The 26,137-nt window shown below is 40.3% G+C and overlaps 2 protein-coding genes across 2 annotated transcripts in view; one reads left to right on the top strand and one right to left on the bottom strand.

Annotated features, from left to right (window-relative positions):
- Positions 1 to 248: 248 nt before the first annotated feature.
- Positions 249 to 9,055, bottom strand: HSPD1 (heat shock protein family D (Hsp60) member 1). The gene is made up of 10 exons (XM_007935395.2): positions 8,882 to 9,055; positions 8,047 to 8,299; positions 5,265 to 5,347; positions 4,824 to 4,919; positions 4,358 to 4,451; positions 3,766 to 3,934; positions 2,030 to 2,129; positions 1,322 to 1,567; positions 520 to 873; positions 249 to 401 (listed from the first exon to the last, which is right to left on the bottom strand). The coding sequence occupies exons 1-10, from the start codon at positions 9,053 to 9,055 to the stop codon at positions 249 to 251; spliced, it is 1,722 nt and encodes a 573-aa protein (XP_007933586.1).
- Positions 9,056 to 10,018: 963 nt separating this feature from the next.
- LOC103193076 overlaps positions 10,019 to 26,137 on the top strand; it is a 61,093-nt gene continuing 44,974 nt past the window's right edge. Inside the window, exons 1-6 of the mRNA XM_042783597.1 lie at positions 10,019 to 10,264; positions 11,257 to 11,421; positions 12,846 to 12,935; positions 13,011 to 13,048; positions 20,133 to 20,151; positions 23,319 to 23,615. Of these exons, the coding sequence (XP_042639531.1) occupies positions 10,019 to 10,264; positions 11,257 to 11,421; positions 12,846 to 12,935; positions 13,011 to 13,048; positions 20,133 to 20,151; positions 23,319 to 23,615 (855 nt within the window). The remainder of the gene's footprint in view (positions 10,265 to 11,256; positions 11,422 to 12,845; positions 12,936 to 13,010; positions 13,049 to 20,132; positions 20,152 to 23,318; positions 23,616 to 26,137) is intronic.

Below are 26,137 nucleotides of genomic sequence, written 5' to 3'. Positions count from 1 at the left end.
GTACAAATATCTTTTTATTCAAAAAATACAAAATAAATTATCTGTAGGCATGGACAATGACAGCAATAAACCATTATATATTGTCAACTGAAACCATAACTAATGGTTATAGTGATTTTCTTAAACATCAGCCAGCCTTTTCTTCAGTCATTTTCTTCAACCGACTTCTCTGAAGTTATTGGTGAGGAACACTGCCTGGAGCTTCCTGTCACAGTTCATTAATAAATGGTAAAGCACTATTCTAGGAATTAGAACATGCCACCTCCCATACCACCTCCCATTCCTCCCATTCCACCCATGCCAGGGTCCTTCTCTTCTTTAGGAATTTCTGTGACTACAACTTCTGCTGTGGTTAACAAAGAGGCCACTCCAGCAGCATCTAATAAAGCAGTTCTTACAACCTAGAAAAAAAGTTTGATAAAATAGGACTTTCAATAAAATAGGAACAAAATTTAATGAAAATTTCATATCTTAAACTGAACAGTTGAGAAAAATTTTAAGATGTGTTCAATTATTTACCTTAGTTGGATCAATGATTCCTTTTTCTACCATATTCACAAAATCTCCAAGCATAGCATCGTAACCAACTTCTGCAGAACTCTGCATAATTTTTTCAACTATCAATGATCCTTCAACACCTGCATTTTTGGCAATAGTCATTGCAGGAATTTTGAGTGTTCTTTTAATAATTTCTATACCAATTTTTTGATCTTCATTGGCTGGAGTTATCGAGTCCAAGGCTGGAATACACCGAAGCAGAGCACAACCCCCTCCAAGAACAATGCCTTCTTCAACAGCAGCTCGTGTTGCGTTGAGGGCATCTGTAACTCTGTCTTTCTTTTCATTCACTTCCACATCACTTGTCCCACCAACCTAAAAATTACAAGGAATTTCAGTTAGTATGATCTTTCCCATCCAAAATGCTGCCAAAAATTCAAAGTAACATTCCTCAAAGTTTACTTGTTACAGCAATATTGTAAAAGGGTTGCTTATCCACACCAGGAATGTATTTATTGAAAGTGACTGTATGATTAGTGACTAAGAGGGTCAATGTAAAATTCCACAAAAGGCAAACTAGAGACTGACTAACCTCCAGGTCTCAATAACAAAATAACTCTATTGAAAAGAGCCCCACCCCCAAGTTCAACTTTAAAAAAGAAATGACTCAGTAAAATATATTTTATGTAATTAAGTATCCTCATGATGACGTTATAATCTTCAAATATTTGTTTTTATACATAACACTACTGGGAAATGCAAGATAAACAAAATCCTTCTTGGGCTTACAACGAAGAAGCTTACTCAAAATAATTCATCTTACTTTAAGTACAGCTACTCCATCCGAAAGTTTTGCCAGACGTTCATTCAGTTTTTCCTTTTCATATTCACTAGTTGTGATGTCTAACTGCTCAATGATTTCTTGGATACGTTTTTCAATCTGTGCTTTGTCACCTTTTCCTTTCAAGAGCATGGCATCATCTTTGGTCACGATGACCTCTCCAACTTTTCCTAAGTCATGAGGCTGAACATCTTCAAGATTCAGGGTTAATCCCTCTTCACCAAATACCTTCAAAAACATTAAAACCAGTTACATGCAAGTGTTTTAATGAAAAAACATCTTGAAATATTATGTTCTGAAATGTGACATTTCAACTGCATTTCCCACTTCTCATTAAATCCTCAAAATTCTACCTATTATTATCACCTTATTTGAGAAAATACGAACTCAAAAACTTTCACCTTCTCCTTATTGGTGAACCAGGACTAGACTCTAAGTTCTTTAAGTCCCAAGTCCTATCTGATGCAGTCTCTGCAGCCTTCTGTCTTTCTTGGGCTAGGTAAAGATAAAACGGACGCCTGGCATTATTTAATGTAACTCCCACCTCCCAAACATCCAAGAGAAATAGATTAAGCAAAATAGTTCAAGATACAATATGCTGTGAAAAATGCAAATTCATCTATAAATTTTAAACCTACAAATAAAAATTAACACTCGGTAAACAAGTATCACAACATTTATTTTACTTACTGCACCACCAGTAGCAATAGCCATGTCTTTAAGCTGGTTCTTTCTATTGTCACCAAAACCTGGAGCTTTGACTGCTACAACCTGAAGACCAACTTTTAGCCTGTTGAGAATAGTTGATTATAAGAATTAAAAAAAAAAAACCTGTCTCTTTTAGTTTCCCTCAACTTGATGACTTAGGAACACTACACTACTTTTCTTTTTGCTTCCTAGCACCTTTTGGTCAAATTGAAAATGGGAAAGACATGAAAAAGAGCTGTTTTCCATTCATTTATATTTGTTAATATCTGAGAATCTTCTTGGGAGCTCTGGCAGCATAGTGCCTAAGGCACTTGACTGCTAACCACTTCAAACCCACCCACCAGTCCTCGGAAGGAAGATTGGGCAATCTACTTCCATAGTGATGCTGCCTCAGAAACCCAAGGAGGGGTTGCTGTGAGTCAGGTCTGACTCGACGGCACATAACAAGTATCTTCTTAATACACTGTTGGACTTACATTCCAGTTGAAAAGCTGGAACCCAGGAGCAAAGATGTTAGGCATCGTAAGTTAAAAGGATGCAGTGATAGCTACTTTATAACTGGTGAGAAAGAGTTTAAATATTAAACCTAGGGTTCACCCAGTAGACATCTATAACCTCACGAATTCCATTTAACATTAGATGATTGTTAAAGCCAAATTTAAGTATGATCTTTCCTTTTATTCTGATACATATCCTCACGGACATGTATAGGGAAACAAGGAGTGTTTTGAATTCAGTTCCTTTATAAATGTAAATATTCCTAATGCTAGCAATTTTATCAAATAGATACTTCAAGACACAGCAGGTCTACTTCATTGAGGAGCCAACTAAAAATTATAGAATAAGCTATTTAGAGCTATCAGTAAAATTGGTCCGTGAAAATTCCATTGACCTACTGCTTTTAAATTTTGGCTTCAAATCCCACATATCTCCCTAAGGCTTTTCCAATTCAAAAACCCAAATCCAACCCAACAAAAACATTCCATGATAAGTAAGCTCATATGCAGCTTTTGCATCCAAGTATTCAACCTGTAAAACAATCTGCTATTTTATTTGTACATAGGGAACATATCTGTGAAATTCCAATATAACATATAATCAAATTGGAAAAGTCTCACTCCTGACATTCTAAAATTAGTGTATTTTAAATGCCCTAAAATTCTATTTATAGCATGAACACAGCTATCTGAAAGGTGCAACTGTTATAAACTAAATCTGAAATTCTAAGAATAGCAGCTGTCTACTTACCTCTTCTGAAAATATTTTTGCCAGAACAAAAAAACACTCCCATACACGCATTCAAAGGAAACTTCAAACACACACAAAAAAAAATAGAATGGCACAATATACTAAATGTGGTTAACTCGCTTGGCTGAGAAATGAAAGGCAGGCAGTTCAGGTACACTTGGATACTCCAGAATACAGATCTGGCAATATACTTCAGAGAAACCAGCCACTGAAAACCCTGAAGACCACATTTCTGACCTACATGGTGTCACCATGAACTTCAGAGAAACCAGCCACTGAAAACCCTGAAGACCACATTTCTGACCTACATGGTGTCACCATGAACCATCATCAGCTCAGTGGCAACTGGTTGTATGTGTTAAATTAGGCTCCCCTAAGAAAGCCTAATGGCAAAGACTTTGGGGCCCCTTTCAAATATTACAAATAATTCATCTACAAATGTAAAATCATTAATTACTACTGCCTATTACCTATTCAAAACAAGGGTACTTAGAGCTTCTCCATCAACATCTTCAGCAATTATGACCAAAGGCTTGCGGTGAGCATTGGCAATTTCAAGAGCAGGTACAATGGACTGGACACTAGAAATTTTCTTTTCACTCAATAGGACATAGGCATCTTGGAATTCACATTTTTGACCTGTAAAAGTAAAGAACATTTCAAATGTCAAAAACTTTTAGTAATATTCTGAAACTAACTACAAGTAATTTAAACAAAAAAGGTATAAAAACTAAAGTTTCCGTAAACTGGGGGCATTTGCAAACCTAATGTGCCCAATGAATAATCTATCATCAATTCATCACAAATCTTTTTGTGACTGACCATGGATTTCTGGTTTTGTCAAGGTCGTATATGCTTGCTCTTTTTCTTACACACTTGACCTTGTCCTTACTAGAAAATGATTGGTGAGTTGTTTTCCCTCCATTTCTCATATACATTAGTTTTAAAACATACAAACTTATTTCTTAGAGATATGAAATCAACCAATGGCTAGTTTGGCACATTATCTGACACAGTATTTTTATATTTTAAAAAATATTTTAGTTATTATCTGGCTCTTACCTTTTGATGTATTAATAAAGTATGGGGAAATATAACCTCGGTCAAACTTCATGCCTTCGATAATTTCTAATTCATCATTCAATGTTTTTCCATCCTATGAAAAGCAAACAACTTAGGCATATGAATTTCACTATAAAGAAACACAAAACATGTAATCACAGACCAGATTCAGAGATCCCATTGGTGGTAAAGAGATCTAGGTAGAAATATACAAACACCCCAGAGCATTAACTCCACTCCAGTAAAAAGTTCAAAAATGCATTATTTGAGTATTCTCTACAACTGTAAGTTAATATCATTTAAGCTAGGATGCATTCACACACAAAAAGCACTCTACAGAAGTACTGAAACTACACATGAAGCAGCAAAGCACAATATTCAAAAATAAAAAACCTATATAATATATAGATCAGTTTTCTACCTGGAAAACTCTGCCCAGATCAGACACCTCATCTCAAACACTTACCTTTACAGTGATAACACCCTTTCTTCCAACCTTTTTCATTGCATCAGAAATTATATTGCCAATTTCTTTGTCTCCGTTTGCAGAAATGGTAGCAACCTGAAATAATCAAGTTATCATTGCCATTTAAAATGCAGTAACTATTCCTATTTGATATTTTCATGCCCAGCATCACCCAAAAACTTTAGCATATAGGTTCTAATGAAGTGTTCTTTCTGTCCTTATTTGCTACTTTATTGTGTTTACCACAAACCAAAAGAACCAAATAACCCTCAAAATAAGGTCACTGGATCTTTTTCAAATGTTTCAGTAGGAAGAAAAAAATGTTTCTCATGTTAGTAACTGTGGTATTACTGTTTTCCTGAAATTGGTGTATAATAAAGGAATAAAATCATGTGTTACAAAGAATTTTAGCTTTATTGTAACATTATGAAAAATCCTTACTTGAGCAATTTCTTCAGGAGTTGTCACAGGTTTAGACTGCTTCTTAAGTTCAGCAATTACAGCATCAACAGCTAACATCACACCTGGTTGAAAAGTAAGTGTCATTACAATGCTTAGCTCATGACTTCCATTGTCAAGTAGGTACTTTAAAAATGTTCAGATTCACTATAAATATTTTAATGCTTTAGTAGTCTATACATAGCTTCTGTGCCAGTGCAGTTCCTAGTCACGCAACTGATGGCATGCCCTGAAACAGGAATGTTACGTTTACGTAGTACACAAATGAAGTCTCACACCACCAAAGTTATTTTGAAAACTGGACTAGGGTCAACTATATAGTGTATAGTTTGAAAAATCTCATCATTCAAGTTATTTTGTATGTTATTCCCTACTCAATTATATTGCCTGTTAAGAAGATCATCCAATGTTTCACACCAAAGTTAAATGACACAAAAAAAGGACCAAAATGGATCGATGGTCTTTTACTTTTAGTAAGATGTAGAAGTCTTCGCTATGAGGAATTTCGTGTGGCTACACCCTTTTAAGTTTAATTATCTCAAATGTCCTCATTTAATACATAATTATGGACTGACAAAATATTTTCCAGTCAACAGCACTCTAAGGTGGATGACCACAGATCATATTTGCTCAACTGGGACTAGTGCTAGCTCTTGTCTCTCTTCCCACCTTTAATTTATGAAATGTAACTTTAAGAAAAAAACCCAAGGTGTGCTATACAATGACTTTTTTGGGGAAGTGCACTTAATAACCCCAATTAATACTTGCTAGTGATTTAGAGTCATAAACTACTCTCAATGCAGCACATTCATTTAAATCTTTAATAGTGAGCTACATAGGGTGATAATATCAGTTTTCTTGGGATACCAATTCTGACAAAATTATTAATGTTTTCCTTTCACTGCTAAGTGTACTAGTTTGCATGAGAATATACTCCAGAGATATACCAATTCCATTTTACAGATAGGAAAACCAAGCTTTAGTAAAAAGTCAGTAAGAGAAAAAGGACAAATTTATGTCTTTATTATCACAAAACTCACATTGAGATCTTTATTATGTGGGCCACCTCTCAAGAAACAAAAAATGCAACCAAGACAAAAAACAAAAAAAAAAAAAAATGGTCCATACTAATAAGAGGTAAGAAAAAACTGCTACAAAAATTGAGTTAATATACATGGTGGTATTGAGGAAGAGAAAGACATAGAGGTACAGACAGCAAGATGAAGCGTTTTGCACATACAGTACTGCACTGTCAGTGATGGCAATCATTGATCTATGCGTGGGTAGATGGGTCTACAGGCTGAACGATCAGGTTTGTCTAGGCAGGGGGGAGTGTGCCCAAGATAGGATTGGTAAATGATGTTTCTGTAAGTTTATTTGTATGTGCTTAAAATTGGCCAAGGAGCGCTGGTAGCATAGTACCTAAGGCACTTGACTGCTAACCAAAAGGCTGGCGGTTCAAACCCACCAGCCACTCCTCGGAAGGAAGATGGGGCACTCTACTTCCGTAGTGATACTGCCTTGGAAACCCAAGGAGGGGTCGCTATGAGTTGGGTCCGACTCAATGGCACATACCAATAACAAAGATTAGCCAAGTATATAGCAGAGCTAACAAGGAACAAGGCTGTAGTGACTTCGTGGCCACAGCCAGCTACCCAGAGGGAGCAAGTAGTTGGACCTGTGGGCTCAGGACCACAAGGGACAAGGGACAGTAAGCTCACTGGCATAACACAGTACACAAAAACATCATTCCACATCGTACTTTGGTGAGTAGCAACTGGGATCCTAAAAGCTTGCAAGCAGCTATCTAGATCCAACGATGGGTCTCTCCATCATCCAGAGCAAAGAATGAAGAAAACCAAAGACGTGTGGAAACACCTAGTCAGTCCAAGGGACTGGTGCACCATACAAATCCTTAGCCTATATGACCATGAGACCAGAAGAAACTAGATGGTGGTCAGCTACCACTGTCAACCACTCAGGGGGATCTGTGTAGGAGATCCTGGATAGAGTCGGAGAATAATATGGAACAAAATTCAAAACTACTGGGGGGGGGGGTTGTTTGCTGGTCTAATATAGCTTTGTGAAACCCCTGAGACTGCTGCCCTTTAGGTCTGGAATTGAACTCACTCCTGTGGCTTCCAGCGAAATAACAGACAGGTATATGGGCTGAACATTTGTATCAGGGAGGTACACTCCTTGGAGAGATCAGTGTATGCATGGGGGATGGGAAGGGTGCATGGACACATGGAAGAGGTAACTGTGGAACTATGGGGAGGAAATGGGAAAAGAATTGCTGCATTGTGGGAAACTGCAGGCAATGTCATGAGACAAAACGTATATGAACTGCTGTATAGAAAATGGATCTGCTCTTTCACCAAAATCACAATAAAAACTGGGGGAAAAGAAAATCGAGTTAAGACACTGCTTTTTTTACATCCTGAATAATACAGTTTCTGGTTTAGCCTGTCTTTCCATAACACTAAAGTGAAACATCAAAGCTATATAATTCCTTTCTCTGCTAATCACATAAGTTTACTATTTTAAAGGCACATAGTACATCTGTACCTTCCAGTCCAAAACTGGGACAATCTTATTCACATTTTTCCTCCTTAACACCTAGCACAGTGCCTTCCACATTCAATTAGTTTAAGATTTTTTTTAGGGGAAAGGAAGAATCAACTTCCTATTAAGCACTTTCCTTAGGCCCAGGGAGTCAATGCCGTATTATGCTAACACTGTGGTGGCAATAAGACATTCCTACCTCTCCTGATTTCCACTGGATTAGCACCTTTACTAATCTTCTCAAAGCCTTCCTTTGCAATAGAGCGTGCCAGAACAGTAGCAGTGGTAGTGCCATCCCCAGCCTCTTCGTTTGTGTTATTGGCAACATCCTGAACAAGTTTGGCCCCAATATTTTTGTATTTATCCTTTAAGTCAATCGACTTTGCAACGGTCACACCATCTTTTGTTACTTTGGGACTTCCCCAACTTTGTTCAATAATCACTGTTCTTCCCTAGGTGGGGGGGAAAAAAAAAACAGAATTATACTCTGTAACTAATTGGTTAAAACAGAATGAGCAATCTTAGTAACAGAACAATTATGTGAAAACCTCAAAAAAAAAAAAAGCTGTAACATTTTCATTAGTCCTATAATATACACACAAAATGACCTGTTACTCAGCCAAATGCAAACTGTGGATGAAGCATTACAGAAGATAAAAAACCTAAGGACTAACAGATGTCATATAATGAACAATAATGCAGAATAGCAATTCTAATAGACTACAATAAAAATTCAGAGTATTTTCCCCATTATTCATAGACACACTTGAGGTGCTATGGGAGATTAAAAAGTTACACTCTTCCCTCTATACTTGGCAAGAACTATTGGGAAAGGATCCAAAATTTAACTCAAATTTGCAAGCAAAATTAGTTCTACCTTGAGTTTAAAATTCACCTTTTACCACTAGATTACATCACACACTGTACAAATTAGTTTTGAAAATCTGACTGAAGCAGTTAAAGTTTTAAGACTATTGCATCTAAGCAAAATAAACAATAAAATTAATGCTATAATAAAACAAAAATACTGATACCTTTGGCCCCATAGTAACAGCTACAGCATCTGCTAAAAGGTCTACACCTTGAAGCATTAAGGCTCGGGCGTCTGCACCAAATTTTACATCTTTGGCATAAGCCCGAGTGAGATGAGGAGCCAGTGTCCTGCACACTGGTCGCATCCGTCGAAGAACTGCAGGTAATCGGAGCATTTCTGGAGGAGAAAAAAAGCAGGTAAGTACTAGCACTACCCAAGGCGCGTTGCAGCACAAACACGCCACCTGTGCAAAGGAAAGAGAAACGTTAGGCGTGACCTCCGCTAGCCTCGGAAAGCGGCCCTTCACCAGCTTAACGCAAGAGGCCGCAACCATGTCTGGTCTATAACACAAACACAAAGAACACCCATCTCCTTCCCCATGGCCACTCATCCCTACCGCTGAAAACGAGTTAATGTTTCACCGCTGAAACAGCCCTGAAAGCAAATCCACTCCAAACGTGCTCATGAAAAACTAAGTCAAGTAGAGAGGGGCATGCGGTAAACCGGCGTGACCGTATAAGCGAAAATATTCCTGATATTGCAAAACGGTGCTCAGGAAGAACTGTCTCCATGTTATCTTCCCAGAACTACTGTACCTGAGCAGCCACTAAGGCCGCGATGCTGGGGGCAGCGGTCCGGTCTGGTCCACTCTGCGCGGCCCCACGTGTCTTTCCATCAGGGAGCGCCAAGCAAGGTCAAGGGTGGAAGCGCCGTACCCCCGCTGTCGCGGGGCAAAATGCGGTTCCACGCGGCAGCGCCTGACCTTCCCGACGTCCCGCAATCTGCCCTGGGGGCCCATGTGAACACAACCCCCCAGCTTCTATTCCCCAAACAAGCTTTCTCTCCCGTATTGTGCCCGAACCCGCGCTCAGCGCCACTCGTGATGAGACCCCACATGGACCAATGAGGCCTAGTCCAACAGGACTAACCCTACAGGGCCGCCAGGAAGCTCTGGCTCTCGCCCAGCCAGCCCCACTGTGGCCAGGCCGCAGCAAAGGAAGTAAAGCTTGGAGGTTGGAGCCGTCAGGGTGAGGCGGCACCGAGCAGCCACGTACCTGCGGGGCGACCGGCGGGCGTACGCGCGGAAAGAAAGACCGTCAGCGGCGAATGAGAGGCAGAATGCAGGACGCACACTGCAATGAGCCCGGGTCCCCTCCCTCCGCCGCTACCCCCGCCCCACCGCACCACATGTGCAAGCGGATCCCGCCTCCCTCCCCCGTCCGGGGCCCCGCAATCTGTACGCGCCGTGCGCGAGCTCCGCCCCTCCCTACCAGCGCAAGGCAAGGACACCAAGCTCAGCCCGCTCTACCCGGCTAGGCTAGTTCCCGGGCCGCACTCGGTTCCAGAACTTTCGGGAAAGCGCCGCGCTCTCCTCAGGTCAAGGGTTAAATTGCGTCATTTCCTGAAAGGGACGAAGGGGCTGTTCTTTCTCCTAATCGGACGGCCTAGAAAAGCCTAGAAGAGTTTCTCAATTCTTCCGCCTCCCGATCCTTGCGTCAGCGGCTTGCGCAGCGCCCCATGGACGAATCGTTGCACGCGCAGATGCTGCTGCTTTCTCGCAGGGCGGGGCGGGGTCGGGATGATCGCGCCTGCGCGTTGCTCACCCTTTACCCACGTTCACGTGTCTCGAGGACCGGATTGCAGGTCTCACCTTGCGGCTGCGTGGCGGGAGTGGAATACGAGCTGCAGCAACCAGAGAGTCATGGTGAGTTCCTCGTGGTCTGCGGGCCAGCGGGGCTGGGTCAGTCTGAAGTGAATGAGGACCATGGACAGCCACATCGGGGCCTGGCCGGAGGGGCAAGGGTCACTTAGTGTCCGGTGCTCCCCTAGATCCTGGAGAGAGGAGACCCCTGGAGAGAAGTCGTCCTGGCCCGAAGGCGAGGGCCTAGCGGACCCTTCCCAACACCGAAGACTTCGTGTGCCTGTCTTGGTGCAACATGCATGTAGGGAAAGAGGAGGGAATCAAGACAGGTGGCGCGCCGGGTTAACTACTCGGGCTTTGTGGGTATATGATCTCTTGGAAAAAAAAGCATGTCCCCAGGAAGACGGATTGATTCTGTTTCCTGAAAACTTCCAGAAAAACCTACGAGAGGGCAATATTTGACCTTGGAATAAACTAAAGTTGCCCTTAAAGCTAACATAACTACTGACCAGAGGAGCAACAAGGACCCCTAACAGTTATAGGGAAGGAGAAATTCAAAGTGGAATATAGAACGTTCGAATGTGATTGCTGAATTGATAATCTGGGTTTTGGTGTTTATTTTTGAAGGTGGAATTTTTCGTTTAAGATATAACAACGCCAATGGCGTCGCATGTTCTGAGAGGGTTTTTTTTTTTTTTTTTTTGCTACAAGTAAAAATGTCTTTTTTTTTACAGGCAGGACAGGCATTTAGAAAGTTTCTTCCCCTCTTTGACCGAGTATTGGTGGAAAGGAGTGCAGCTGAAACTGTAACCAAAGGAGGAATTATGCTTCCAGAAAAATCTCAAGGAAAAGTACTGCAAGCAACAGTAGTAGCTGTTGGAGCAGGATCTAAAGGAAAGGTAAAAAAAAAAAGCTAGAGGGTGTTTTGTGTGCAGGGAAAGGGTGGAAAAAGAAATCATGGTTTATCATTAAAAGCAACCTTTTAACTATTTTGTGTTATCTTAAAATCATTCCCTGGTTCAACCACCTTTAATCTGCCTCTTTGACAAAAACGATTGTGAAATGAATTTTACAGCATGGTGGTTTCCAAAATATTAAAATTGCCCCTAAAATGAGTTAGATTATGCTTCATAGAAAGTGCTGGGACTTTGAGAATTTAGAGGAAGCTTGATTTGTTGGTCTAACTCTGAAACACTGAAATTGTTGTAATCCATTAACCGTTTGAGGCCTTCATTGGCATACTGTCTAATATTTATTGGCTAGATCTCAGATATATCTAAGTATGTTAGGCAGAATATACAAAAATACCATTGAGGCCAAATACGTTAACTTATATATGAGGTTCAGTGGCCTCTCGAGAGGAAGTTCTAGTATCTTGGAGTCAAGCCTAGGGAAGTTCTGGCACCCTATGTGTCAGCCCCTTCCCTTCAAAACTTTTGTACTGTAAAAGACTAACTGGGCTTATTAGTCTGATAGAGACTGGAGAAATCCCCGAGACTGGGGCCTGGAATTCAACTCACTCCCTGGCTTAACCTTTAGCCAAACAGTAGGCCCATAAGGTTAACAGTTACACTAGGGAAGTGCAGTCCTTAAAACAGTCAGCCATAGAATCAGAAGGGCAGCATTACAGAGGAAGAAAACTCAAAAGGTAGTCATGCACAGAAAAGGACACGGAAAAGTTAACCATAGGGAGGAAATGGGAAGAGAGGTGTTACCTAGTTTGTAGTCAGTGTCACAAAACAAAATGTGTATGAACTGTTGAATAGAAAATTAATATACTGTATAATTTTCACCCAAATCACAATAAAAACTTTAAAAAAAAAAAAACAACTTTATTTTGGAGGAAAAGAAAATGAGTTACAGGAAAGGTTTGTATTTTAAACTACAGAAAACATATATGTTGAAAGAAGTTAAATATGACCATTCTGTATATGGTTTTAAAAACTGGCTATTTCAAATACTCGATAGCTTAATATTTAAAAATTACAAAATTGGCTTTGGTTAGCTAAAGTTATCTTTTCCAGTGTAACTGTGAACTTTTACATTGAAACTGAGTTTTAGTTTAAGCCGTGATGTGTGTGTGTTATCAGATGATGTGTACATTCTTTTAAAGTGTAACTGTTTACAGTGATATTTATGTTTGAAGAATTAGCAGTCTGACAGAGTATAATACTGTTTGTAAAAACAAAATGTGAGTCACTAAATTATATCATTTGTCCAGCAGTGCATTTTTCATATATTGGAGTAAGCACACTTGATTAATCATAGTGACTTAAGTATAAATATTTAGTGAACTAATAACAAACTTCTTTATTTTCTTAAGGGTGGAGAGATTCAACCAGTTAGCGTGAAAGTTGGAGACAAAGTCCTTCTCCCAGAATATGGAGGCACTAAAGTAGTTCTAGATGACAAGGTGTGTAATCTTAATAACTTTAAAAAAAATGTATTTGTTAGTAGTTCTCTTAATTAATTGTTTCTCTGTTTACAGGATTATTTCTTATTTAGAGATGGTGACATTCTTGGGAAGTATGTAGACTGAGATCAAAATTAAAATGGCATCACGTGAAGCTGCCGGTTCCACTGAAGTTCTGAAGTCTTTCATCATGTAAATAATCTCCCTATTCTCTTTTGTAATAAACTAATGATATCCAGTGTCTCTAACATTCAGTTTCACTGTATTAAAACAAATATTTCCAAATAAAAATATGTAAATCAATGGTTAATTTTTGTTCAGTACCTTAAGTTGAATTTAGACTTTTAAAGTAGTTGTGGTTTTTTCCTCTCCAAGTAACCCACAGATAATTCTGGAGAACAAAGTGGTTTTCTAGGTAGACGCATTTTCACACTGAATTTTGCTTTGTTACAGAAATAATTGGTGTTGATAGGAATCCTTATGTTAACACTTACAGTATAAGAAATGTAAACAAAACATTACAACTTTTCACACAAAACAAACTTATAATGGTAAAGTACTGTTGTTCATTTCTGGAATCTATTAAATATTTACTTTCTTTTCAAGGTTTAGCCAAATTTATTTCCTAACATGAGTGTTTCAAGTTTTTAAAACTACTACAAAATTTACTTGGCAAAAAAAAAAAAAAAAAGGGGAAAAAAAACAACACTTAAATTAAAAAAAAAAAAAAAAAAAAAAACCAAGGCAAGATACATAAGCTAACATTGAGTGCCTTTTGAACGGTAGGGTAGGCACTGTGATAGAAATACTAACAAACACTTGTAAGCATTTTCTACCTTGCTGACTGCTGTTGTTAGCACACTGCCATCCAGGCGATCCTGACATAGCTATGCATATATCTGTTGATACATGAGCTCTAGATACGATTCCATTTTGCTGTCAAGGAAGCTGAGGCACAGAGGGATTAATAACCACAGTGGTTCACTGGGAAGTAACAAAGCCAGGGTTTGGCTATATGCAGTCCACCTCATACTGCTGTCTAGAACTTGATACTTTGTGTCTTTTGTTTGCTATTGTCAGATACTTTTAAATACTTGATAAATGTTATGTCAGTTACATCCCTGTGATAATCACTTGTGGTATGGGTAGTGAGAAGTACCTAAAAGATCAAGTTGTTACTTGCTCTCAAGTCAACTCTGACACAACCCAGTGTGTATAGATTAGAACTCCAGAAGGATTTCAACCTGTGACCTTTGGAAAGCAGATTGTCAGGCCTGTCTTCTGAGTTCCTCTGAGTGGGTTTGAGCCGCTAACCTTTCAAATGATAGTCCAGTGTTTAATAATTTGTGCCACCCAAGGACTACCTGGCACCTACTTGCCGTCAAGTCAATTCCGACTGTAGGACAGAGAACTAATGGTAGCAGACTGCCACATCTCCCACACTCTGGTATGGCTTTGTTATGTGCCGTCGAGTCAGCCCTGACTCATAGTGACCCCTCCTTGGGTTTCCGAGGCAGTATCACTACGGAAGTAGGATTGCCCAACCTTCCTTCCGAGGAGTGGCTAATGGGTTTGAACCGCCAGCCATCTGGTGAGCAGTCAAGTGCCTTAGCCACTATGCTACCAGAGCTCCCAACTTTGGCTTCAAACCACAGACCTTTCAGAAGCCAAGCACTTATTCTGCCACCAGGCCCCCTTTTGTCTGGCACTTAGGCATCTAGCAATTTGTTGAATTTAATAAGGAAACAGAAGTGGTTAGGTATTTTGCTTTAGCTATAGCATCTAGGGTTGGGATTTGAACCCCAATAATCCTCGGAAGGAAGATGGGGCAATCTACTTCCGTAATGATACTGTCTCGGAAACCCAAGAAGGGGTTGCTATGAGTCGGGGCCTACTCGACGGCACATAACGACGACAACAACAAATCCTATAGCAGAGTTAAAGAGTGCTGGTTAACGCCTTAATTAGAGTTAATTATCAACCCCTAAACTGACTACCTCTCAGCTACCAACTATTCCTTAGTATGCAAACATTTTTTAGTTTTGCTCCATATCAACTATTTTGTAATGCCTTAAAAGTCATTTATCTTAAATGGGTAGAAAGTAGTGTATTATGTGTATTTTTAATATATACCTCCAATATGTATTCATATAATTATTCAGATATAAGAATTATGACTACAAGCTTTGTCTTAGGGCATCCAAATTGGTCACCCCTTTCCTACTCTTCCCCAGACAAAGCTTGATAATGTGCTCTGAACATCATAACCTTGTGAACACATTTCCCTAATGGAAACTGGCTCATGAGATGAGGAAAGTGTTCAGGGCCATACAGCTGGTAAGTTGAGACATTAGGAATGCAGGGCAAGGTCTTGGCTTTTCTCTTAAGCCTCTTGCTGTTTGCTGCAGATTCAGATAAAGGAGTTTTGAAATCTCAAGTGATAGTTTGCAAGCTTTGGTCATCACTGGAATTAATTACCTGGTGTACTTACCAGGGCCTCATCCAAGACCTACTAAATCAAAAGGCAGATGAAAGAGTTTTTGTACCATATCCTACCTTTGTGATACTCGTCTAACAGAATTGTTAAAGATTTCTATTGTTGAAGATAACAGAAAAACATTTACCACTAATTTCTACATGTACAATTCAGAGACTGATTACATTCTTCAAGTTGGGCGACCCATTATTCTCACCCATCTTTTCTGAATTATTCCTCCATTAACATAAACTCACTGCTCCCTAAGCTTATCAAGTTGTCAGTTTGATGCTAATTTGAGCACAGTGCTCAAGAAAGATGATCATTTACAAATTCAGCTAAACTTGTTTGGTTTGTGGGGGACTTCAGGTGATATTTTTGGTTTAAGGTTTAAAGATTATATAGAATTTTAGGTTGTGAGATTACATTAATAAAATAGGCAAAAGAATTCTGACAAGATTGCTTGAGAAAGTGACGCCGAAGATAAGGACATTGGGAGGGTAAAACTGTTCTGGTTAACTAGTGCCGCTCTGACGGGAATATACCACAAATGGGATGCTTGAACAAACAGGAGTTTATTCTCTTACAGTTTGGAGGCTTTAAGTCTGAGCTCAAAGTGCCAGGCTCTAGCGGCTGGGTGAAAGCCTCTCAACCTTAGGCTGCAGCTTTGCCTCCTGCTTCCAGTCCACTGAAGCTGGAGGCTTTTCTTTACTCACAGCTGCTGGCTGCTAAGACTGACAAACCCAAGATGGACAAGTGAAAAGGAACAGTCCTGATTTTACCAAGCCACATGGCGGGCCCTTAATTCAAGTCCATTGAAATTCCCAAGGTCAACAAAGCATGGCACTCTGCAGAACGGATGACAAGGCTACATGCAGGGTTCAAGAGTGCCATAAGCTAGAGACCAGTCCCAAAGCTGCTGCTTATATACAGAAAGCAGACCACATCCCTAAAGCAGCTACTCAGCTGCTTGTGGTAGATCCCGCCATGGACTTGATTGTCAGTTTCATCATGGGGAATAACTACCACCAGCTGCCCAGCCGCTCAACCAGACCCAGCCAAGTTCACACACAACCTTAACTACCACAAGAACCACATTTCAGAAAGAATATTGTCCTTCTGTTTCTGTTGAAGCAGAAAAATAATGTAATTAAACAGGAGGAAAGTCAACAAAATAGGTAAAATTCTCACAGGGATTTTCAAGATAATATTAATTAACATTTTTTGAGCACTTGCAAAGCACTATTCTAGACACTTAGCATGTAACCCTCCTTAATTATGCAGACTCATAGCAACCCTTTGAGACAGGTATTACTTCCTTATAAATGAAGAAATATATGGGAGAAGTGGAATGATTTGCTCAGGCTGACACAAATTTTTAAGTGGCAGAGTTGGAATTGAACTCAAGTCCCTCTGCCTTCAAAGTCGGCTTCTTCCAGTATTCCACACATAAGAAATTTAGGAAGTTGAAAAGAAAACATTATCAGGGAGCCATTTTATCGCAAAGATACAAACATTATTTCGATTATTGTTTCCTAAAGTATGAATACTGTATAAAAAGTTATTTTTAAATGTGGAGTCATAACGTTTTATATATTAAAGGTACTAACTTGTCACATTTGTTTCTGGTTTGCTTTCTGATGTGAAATTTTTATTTACATCTAATCAAATTTCATTTTTCTACTACTTTTGAACATTTAAGTAATTGACACAATTTATTTGTGTATGGTATACGTGTCTGACTTTATTTTTTTAATCAATAATTAGCTTGTCCCAGATTTATTTATTGAATTATGCATTCTTCCTCCCTCCTTAATTTGAGATGATACCTGTATCATGCATGCATTAAAAATTTATACGTCTATTTCTGAGTTTTATATCTGCTCTAGTGATCTTTCAATGCTATCACATGGCCGTCAAGTTGGCCTCCATCTCATGTGACCCCACGACAATGGAATGAAACTCTGCATGGGTCTCTGTCATTCCCATGATCAGTTGCAGATCAGACTGTGGTGATCCATGGAGTTTTCAGTGGCTGATTTTCAGAAGTACATCGCCAGGCTGTTCTACCCAGCTCATCGTAGCTCTGCTAAAATCTCTTCTTTATTTAAAGCAAACACACAAACCTCCACTGAGAGATGTTCCTGAAGTGCATTGCTTAGGAATTGAAGCTGAGTCTCCCACACAGAAGGTGAGGATTCTGCCACTGAACTACCAATGCCCTTTTCAATATAAACAACTTCATAGTAAAATTTAACATCTGATAAAAACAAGTCCTCCCTATATTTTACAATGTCTTTGGATGGCTGTGAACATTTTAAAGTTTCTTTGTGAGGATGATTGGATTGCTTCTTCCAGCAAGTTATCACTGTATCCACACCAAAATGGCAAAAGCATTTGACTGTGTGGATCATAGCAAATTATGAATGATATTGAGAAGAACGGGAACTCCAGAACACTTAGTTGTGCTCATGAGGAACCTGTACATAGACCAGGAGGAGGCTGTCGTTTGAACGGAACAAGGGGACACTGCAGGATTTAAAATCAGGAAAGCTGTGTGTCAGTGTTGTATCCTTTCACCTTACTTACTCAATCTGTATGTTGAGCAAATTTGAAAAGCTGGACTATATGAAGAATGTGGCATCAGGACTGGAGGAAGAATCATTAACAACCTGCGATACGCAGATGACACAACCTTGATTGCTGAAAATGATGATGACTTGAAGCATTTACTGAGGAAGATTAAAGACTATAGTCTGCAGTATGGATTACACCTCAATTTAAAGAAAATCCTCACAACTGAACCAATAAGCACCATCACGATAAATGGATAAATGCAAAAGACCTCTTTAAAGCAATAAGCAAAGATGTCACTTTGAAGACTCAGGGACCCCTAACCCAAGTCGTGGTATTTTCGATAGCCTCATATGCATGTGAAAGCTGACCAATGAATAAAGAAGACTAAAGAAGGGTTGATGCTTTTGAGTTGTGGTGTTGGCAAAGAATACGGAAATTACCACAGACTGCCAGAAGAACTAACAAATCTGTCCTGGAAATGCAGCCAGAATACTCTTTGGAAGCAAAAATGGCCAGACTTAGTCTCACCTATTTTGGTAGTAGTGTCAGAAGGGACCATTCCCTGGAGAAGGATATCATGCTTGGTAAAAGGGAGGGTCTGAGAACAAGGGGAAGATCTTCAACAAGACAGATTGACAGAGTGGCTACAATGATGGGCTCAGGTATAGTAAGGATTGGGAGGATGGCACAGGACTGGGCAGTGTTTTGTTCTGTTGTATATAGATAGGGTTGCTATGAGTGCATCTTAATGTGTGTGAAATACATACATGTATATATATCCATTTTTCCTTTTAGGAAAATACAAATGATGTCATTCTATAAACAGCATTTGCCACCTTTTTCTAGATTAACAATTTGCCTCTGGTATTAATCTATAAAGTACATAAAGAGCTTTTTTCATTCTCTTTATAGTGTATAATGTTACATTGTATGGGCAAACTATAATTAATTTAAGCATTCTCCACTAATGGATATTTAGGTTGTTTTAATCTTTTGCTATTAGAAACCCTTCTGCAATGAATGAATTTATGCATAAAATTTTTTTCATATGTGCACAAATAGATCTAAGAAATTCCCAGACATGTAATTTCTGTGTCAAAAGGTATGTGGATTTTAGTCTCTCCCTGTTTCTCTCTCTCTCTCTCTCTCCACATACACATACACACACACACATTTCTTCACAGAAGTTCTATCAACATTCCTACCAGAAATGTATGAGACATGTACAAGGCTGTTAATTTCTTCTCAGCCCCAGTAATATATAGTGATTAAAAAAAAAATATTTTTGCCAGCCTGATCATTTATTTATTTATTTATCCTTATGAATGAGGATGAGTATCTTGTGCTTAAGTGTCATTTCTATTTGCTTAACCATGAACTGCCTGTTAACATCTTTTGCCCGTTTTCCTCTCAAATGATTGGTCTTATGGTTCCTATGAAATCTTTATTTATTCCAGAAATTGGGGGATAGGTTTGCAATGAGTATTTCTACCCCAGTTTGTCATTTTTGTTTATGCTTTGAACTTGCAGGATATTTTTTAGTTCACATCATGTTTCTCAGCACTCAGCTTGGTACCTTACACACCATGTATATTCACTACTTTTCTTGGATTAAAAAATTCCCTCCTCCCAAAGAATTTCAGATTAAATAGATATTTTAAAAATTGCCTATGATATTTTGGATTTCTAAAATACTTTCTTCTAGGACTTCAAGAGACTTCCATGAATATTTATCCTAATTTTATGCCTGCTTTCAAACTCCACAAGTAGAGGGAAAAAAAGTGCTGTTCACTAGCTTTATAACGAATGGAGAAAATGTAGTTCTCCTTGTCCATTATTGTCTTTTAAAAGAAATATTCAAGTAACCCAGGTATTACATGTAATTGTTATTACTGACTATGTTCTTTCCTCCACCCTAAAATGAACCCTTGTTGTAAAACAGTTTTGTTTGGAGGTCATAATCTGTAGGCTGACAGAGGGGAAAAATGTGAAGGTCATGAACTAGAGACACTTCATTCCTAAAGAGCAAGGTTATTATTATGAACAAGCCTAGGTTGACATTAGAATAAAACTGTATTGGACTTTTAAAGTAGAATGAATTTGTATTCTGTTCCTGAATTAACACCTACTTATCCATTTTTAAGAACCGTAGTGGTGCAGCAGGTAAGCACTCAGCTGCTAATCAGAAAGTCCGACACTAGAGTCAGCAGCTGCACTGCGGGAGAAGGACGCGGCAGGCTGTTTCTGTGCATTTACAGCCTGGAAACCCTCTGTGGCACCATGAGTCGCAATTCATCTCATCAGAAGTGAGTTTTTGGTGTATCCGTTTTTCTCCTCTTTCCAGATAAGCTGAAACCATACGTTGTTGTCAGGTGCTAGTCTGACTCACAGCACCCCTATGTACAACAGAACGAAACAATGCCCAGCCTTGCCACGTCCTCACAATTGTTGCTGTGCTTGAGCCCATTGTTGTAGCCACTGCATCAATCCATTTATTTGAGGGCCTTCCTCTTTCTCACTGACCATCTACTTTACCAAGCATGATGTCCTTCTCCAGGGACTGCTTCCTCCTAACAACATTACCAAATATGAGAAGTGAAGTCTCACCATCCTTGCTTTGTAGAAGTATTCTGGCTGTACTTCATCCAAGAAAGATTTGTTTGTTCTCTGGTAGCCCATGGTATATTTTTCTTTGCTGACAGTATAACAAATCTGAAATTAAAAGAACACTATACTGAACCCCTTCAACTATGTTGTTATTTTTAAGTGTTACTGAGTCAAATGAACTACTATACAACTGGGAAATTTAAGCTTAATCTCCTTAGATTAAGTGAGGAGGTTTGTCCACTGACCTGGGGCCTACCCAGGACTCTGCTCTTTCACTGACCCACTCAATGTCTCTTTTAGGAGCCAACCTTCAATTGTCCCTTGATCTAGGTTCCCACTGTCCTTTGTGCATGCATAGATCTCCATCCCAGCAAAAACATTACTAGATGAGATTTGGTGATCTGCACATTTGTCTCCCTGCTAGATTGTAAGAAATTTATGGTTAAGGACTAGGCTTTTTCATTCTTATACCTTAACAACAACTACATTCATTGTTGTTAGTTGCCATTGAGTCAATTCCAACTCATTGTGACCCCGATAGTGCAGAGTAGAACTATGCTCCATAAGGTGTTCAAGGCTTGAACTTTTAGATGCAGATAGCATCTGAAATGCAGGCCTGTTTCCTGAACACTTCTGGGTCAGTTTGAACCACCAACCTTTTGGTTAGTGTCTGAGTGCTTAACTGTTTGCACTATCCAGGACCTCTACTTTCTATATAAACCAAAAATCAAACCCACTGCCCTTGAGTGGATTTTAACTCATGGTGACGCTATATGATAGAACAGAACTGCCTCATAGGGGTTCCAAGGCTTCTATCTTTATGGAAATTGACTGCCATATCTTTCTCCCATAGAACAGCTGGTGGGTTCAAACTGGCCCCCTCTTGGTTAGCAACTGAGAGCCTTAACCACTGCTCCACCAGGGCTTTTGGGGTAAAGCCTAATAACTATGTGTTAGATGAATAAATCTTGTGATAGTTAGGACCTAGTGCTGGGGATATAGAATTAAGTCTTTGCTCTTGAGGATTTACTAGCCTACACATCTGCCAGAAAGAAGGAAACATACTTGAATGCAAACCTCCTTCCCATTGTAAAACCCTTCTAAGCAAAGTTTGAAGTTTCCATCTTTGGAAGCTGTTGGTGACATGGCCCTCCTCTCAACATACATCTCAATACCACTCAGTAACTATGTTAACAATCTGGCTGGTTGGCTGAAACATGGACCTCTGAAGTTCTCTTGGAAAGCATTCTACTGAATGCACCCTTTATGCTTTCAACTGTCTTCCTAACTGATGTCCTCAGGCCTTCCTTATCCCAGACCAAAGATTAAGGTTTCTAAGCAAGGGGGAAAAAAAAAAGTTTTCTAAAGCTGCTGTGATTTCATGACTTAAGAGAACATTTAAACTTGCAAAAAGGGAATTTGTAATCCTGTAAAATGTAAGTCTCACTGTCTTTCAAGGACCATTCATTACCTTCTACTGCTTCTGACTTGGAAAACACAAGCTAATTCTAAATCAGCCTAACACAATACCAGATGTTCACTGTATCAGTGAGATATGAGACATCTACGTCTTTTATCTACGCAAACAAATTTGTCATTGAAAAGGTCCTTGGCTTTGAAGTCAGCAGATGGTGGAAATATCATTTGATACTCTAACCTCCTAATATGAGATTCGATTGGTTTCATACAAGATCTGTGGAATTTTCCCAAACTGCTGACCTGCTTTCCATCTTGCTTTCCTAAGAGGGTTTTGGGAACAACATTATGTCTCTCTAGGTATATGCTAGGAGCTCTGGTGGCATAGTGCCTAAGGCACTTGACTGCTAACCAGAAGGCTGGTGGTTCAAATCCACCAGCCACTCCTCAGAAGGAAGGTTGGGCAAGCTACTTCCTTAGTGATACTGCCTCGAAAACCCGAGGAGGTCGCTATGAGTTGGGTCGACTGGACAGCAATGAGAGAGAGACAGAGAGGTATATGCTAGGAGCTCTGGTGGTGTACTGGTTAAAGCATTTGACTGCTAACCAAAAGGTGGTAGTGGTGGTGATGTGCTGCCGAGTGGGAGGACTCATAGCAACCCCTCCTTGATTTTCCAAGGCAGTATCACTACTGAAGTAGATTGCCCCAACCTTCCTTCCGAGGAGTCGCTGGTGGGTTTGAACCGCCAGTCAACTGCCTTAAGCACCACGCTACCAAAGGTTGGCAGTTTTAAGTCCACCAACCGCTCTGCAAGAGAAAGATGAGGCAGGCAGTCTGCTTCCGTAAAGATGTACAGCCTTGTAAACGCTGTAAAGGGCAGTTCTACTCCGTCCTATAGCTCGCTATGAGTTGGAATTGATTAGATGGCAGCAGGTTTAGGTATAGTGACGGCACATAACAACAACAACAACAAGGGAGTCCTGGTAGCGCAGTGACTAAAGCGCTCGGCTGCCACCAAAATGCCTGGGCGTTGGAATCCACCAGTCGTTTTGTCGGAGAAAAATGTGGCAGTCTGCACTTGCACATGGGCTTAGTGAAGCTGTCGCAAGCTGTGTCCTTTCAATGTAAAAAACGAGACGCCAATGAGGTTTTGCATACTGCGTCCTTGCCGCAGGCCTTGCACAATAATGCAACGGCCATCCGCTATCAAGACCTTTCCGGCTAGCCCACCGCCTCTGCATAATTGCTTGGGGAACCAGTGGTCCAGCTTTCCCCCTTCCGCCAATTACAACCCGCCCTCCCCCAGATACTGCTCAAGCCGCCTCTCCCGCCTCCTAAGCTGTTCCTTTGTTTTTTCCCTCCCTCCGTCGAGCCCGTCCCGTCCTTGACTTCTCCCCACCTCCGCGCGGGCTTCGGCTCTTCCGTCGGCCGCCGCCCCTCCCCGGCGGAAAGGCTGAAAGCTTCGCTCTGCCGCCCCGCCCCCGAGCAGGCAGCCATCCCCCTACATCCGGGTACCGATACCAGCCGCATAGACTCTGGCACTATGGTCATGGCGGAGGGTACGGCAGTGCTGAGGCGGAACAGACCGGGCACCAAAGCGCAGGTACTATCTCCCACCATTCCTGGCCGGGAGCTCTCAGTGCCCAGCCGCACCGCGCTAGAAGTTGGCCGTCCCTCAGGGGAGGTTAGGCCAGGCCGAGTCGGGGTGGAGGGCGAAGGCACTGGTGCCCGGCCTGTTTTTCCGGAGCTGTGCTTCTCAGTTCGGCCGAGGCGGCGGCGGCCGAGGCCTGCCGGAGCCACGACTTGGGAGTGGACGTGAGAGGCGGCCGGGGGTCACAGGCTGGCCCGCGGAAGCCTGGGATCCAGACAGCGGTAGCTGCCCGTTCTGGCCTCTCCGGACCTCCACCTGATCTGTACCGCTGGGGCGCGGCCGGACCAGGTGGAGACCCCGGGGGCTTCCGGTGGATTGGAGTGGGATGGGTGTAAACACTACCTCCCTCGCCCAAGCAAAGTTTCTGCTGGGTCCGTGACGTGCCTGCCATCGGGTTTATGTAGCCGGACCCGTGAAGCATTAATTTACTTTATCCGCCTGTTTGCTTTTGACCACTTCTCGCTGCTGCTCTTCTCAGGTCCTGCAAGTTTTCATCTTCAGGTTGTGACTTGTTAGATGTCAGCCCTTTTGAACTTCCTTATTGTGTTTGAAGCATAGTCCGAGAAGGAACTGATTAAAATCTTACCAACTTTTAGTAGGGCACATTTGAGGTGTTTGCTTTTTAAGATATTGGTTCTTAGGATTTGCAAAAGCAGAATGCCTCACATTCTTAAAAAAAAAAAAAAAAAAAAAAAAAAGGCATTTAGGGTTGATGTGATTGATCTGCTAGCCGAAATAGCGTCCTATTCAGAAGATGCTCCCCAAAGAGATGTGTTTAAAATATAATTTCTGAGAAGTGATATAAATGAAAAAAGTCATGGAGGTCTGACTGTGTCTGAGAAGAGATTTTAATTTCTTGCACAGAAGTATGAAAAGGGACACGTTTCAAAGGAGCTTATAGCTTATAGATCTGGATACCTTCCCAGACCCATGTTACGGATGAGGAAACTGAAGCCCAGAAAACCAACTGGATTTGTTCAAACTTAAACAGTCTCCTGATTCCTAGTTTACTGGTGATCTTTTCTGGGTAACAAGTTGCTTCTAGTTCTGAAGTTTAGAGAATTTATTTTGGAGGGATTATTATCAGTTATTCTGTTGGCAATTTTGTGGTCATACTACTAGAAACTTTACGTACTGTGTATGCTTTTTACTTTTTCCACCTTTTCTTGTAAATGGTTTTTTATTTTCAGATACCTATTTTGTGGAAACATTGTTTCTAATTCTTTCTTCTGTATTTTTATATTCAGAAGTGAACTTTTTGTGCTCACATTCTGAGAGTCTTATCTCATTTTATTTTTAACTCCCAAGTTCTTGAAAGGTTAGAAAACAATGTATTTTAAGTTAATACTGTAACACAGCTGTTTGCTATATTATCATGAGTAAGTCACATACAGGAAAGCTCCTTTGCTTTTTCCACAATGCCATAGATCAAGGTTGTAAAATAAAAGGTGACATAAAATAAAAAGTTAAGATTTAAAAAGTAAATAAATAAAAAGATGCTTAACCAGCAACCTCTCCTGTGCCTTGTCTGTCGTACTAATTTCCTTCAGTGGAATAGGTCTGTTACACAGTGATAACATTTACAAAGCCAACAGTGAAGTAAGCAGCAAGTCTTCCTAGTTTAGAAAGAGAGAGAGATATATATACAGATCTTTTCAAATTGGGTAGATTGTCGTATAGGCACATAGTTGGTGTTCAGTAAATGTTTCTTGGTTGAATTAGGTGTGTTGACTGAAATAAGCCTGATTTTTGGTTCATTTTGTGTATCTGAAGTATCTCAGTTGTGATGAGGTAAAAATTTAGTTTCCAATCAACCTTTTTTTCCCACCACATCTTATCTGTATGTCTATATCTTTATCTATCTATCTATATATAGGAGCTCTGGTAGCATAGTGCCTAAGGCACTTGAATGCTAACTAGAAGTTTGCGGTTCAAACCCACCAGCCACTCCTTGGAAGGAAGACAGGGCAATCTACTTCCGGAGTGATACTGCCTCGGCAACCCAAGGAGGCGTTGCTATGAGTCAGGGCTGACTCGATGGCACATAACAACAACATATATATATTTAAAAAAAAAAAATATATATATTCTACAAACATTCTTAAATTTTTGAAGGAAAGAATAGACAGTGTATTAATGGAAACATGATCTGATCTAAACCGTATAGGAAGAATTTAGACTACTCTTAATACCGAGGTGATACTTTGGAAAGAGCATCTTGGAACAATTTGCAGAAGATTGTCTTTATTTCTTGTCATTTTTCCCTTAATCAAAAAATTACTAGTTTATTTCATTGAGATAGAGCAATTATGGAAAAAAAAATTAATAGATGTTTAAGACACTTAAAACAGGTATGCCTACTGTCCACTCTCAACTAGAACATTACTTCTTGTTGTTGTTGTTATTTGCCGTCGAGTCGGCCCCGACTCATAGCGACCCCTCCTTGGGTTTCCGAGGCAGTATCACTACGGAAG

The sequence above is a fragment of the Orycteropus afer genome, unplaced genomic scaffold, assembly GCF_000298275.1.
Source record: "Orycteropus afer afer isolate SDZICR_OR568_19922 unplaced genomic scaffold, OryAfe1.0 scaffold00002, whole genome shotgun sequence".
NCBI lineage: Eukaryota > Metazoa > Chordata > Mammalia > Tubulidentata > Orycteropodidae > Orycteropus > Orycteropus afer.
This window is presented reverse-complemented; position numbering and strand designations above follow the sequence as displayed.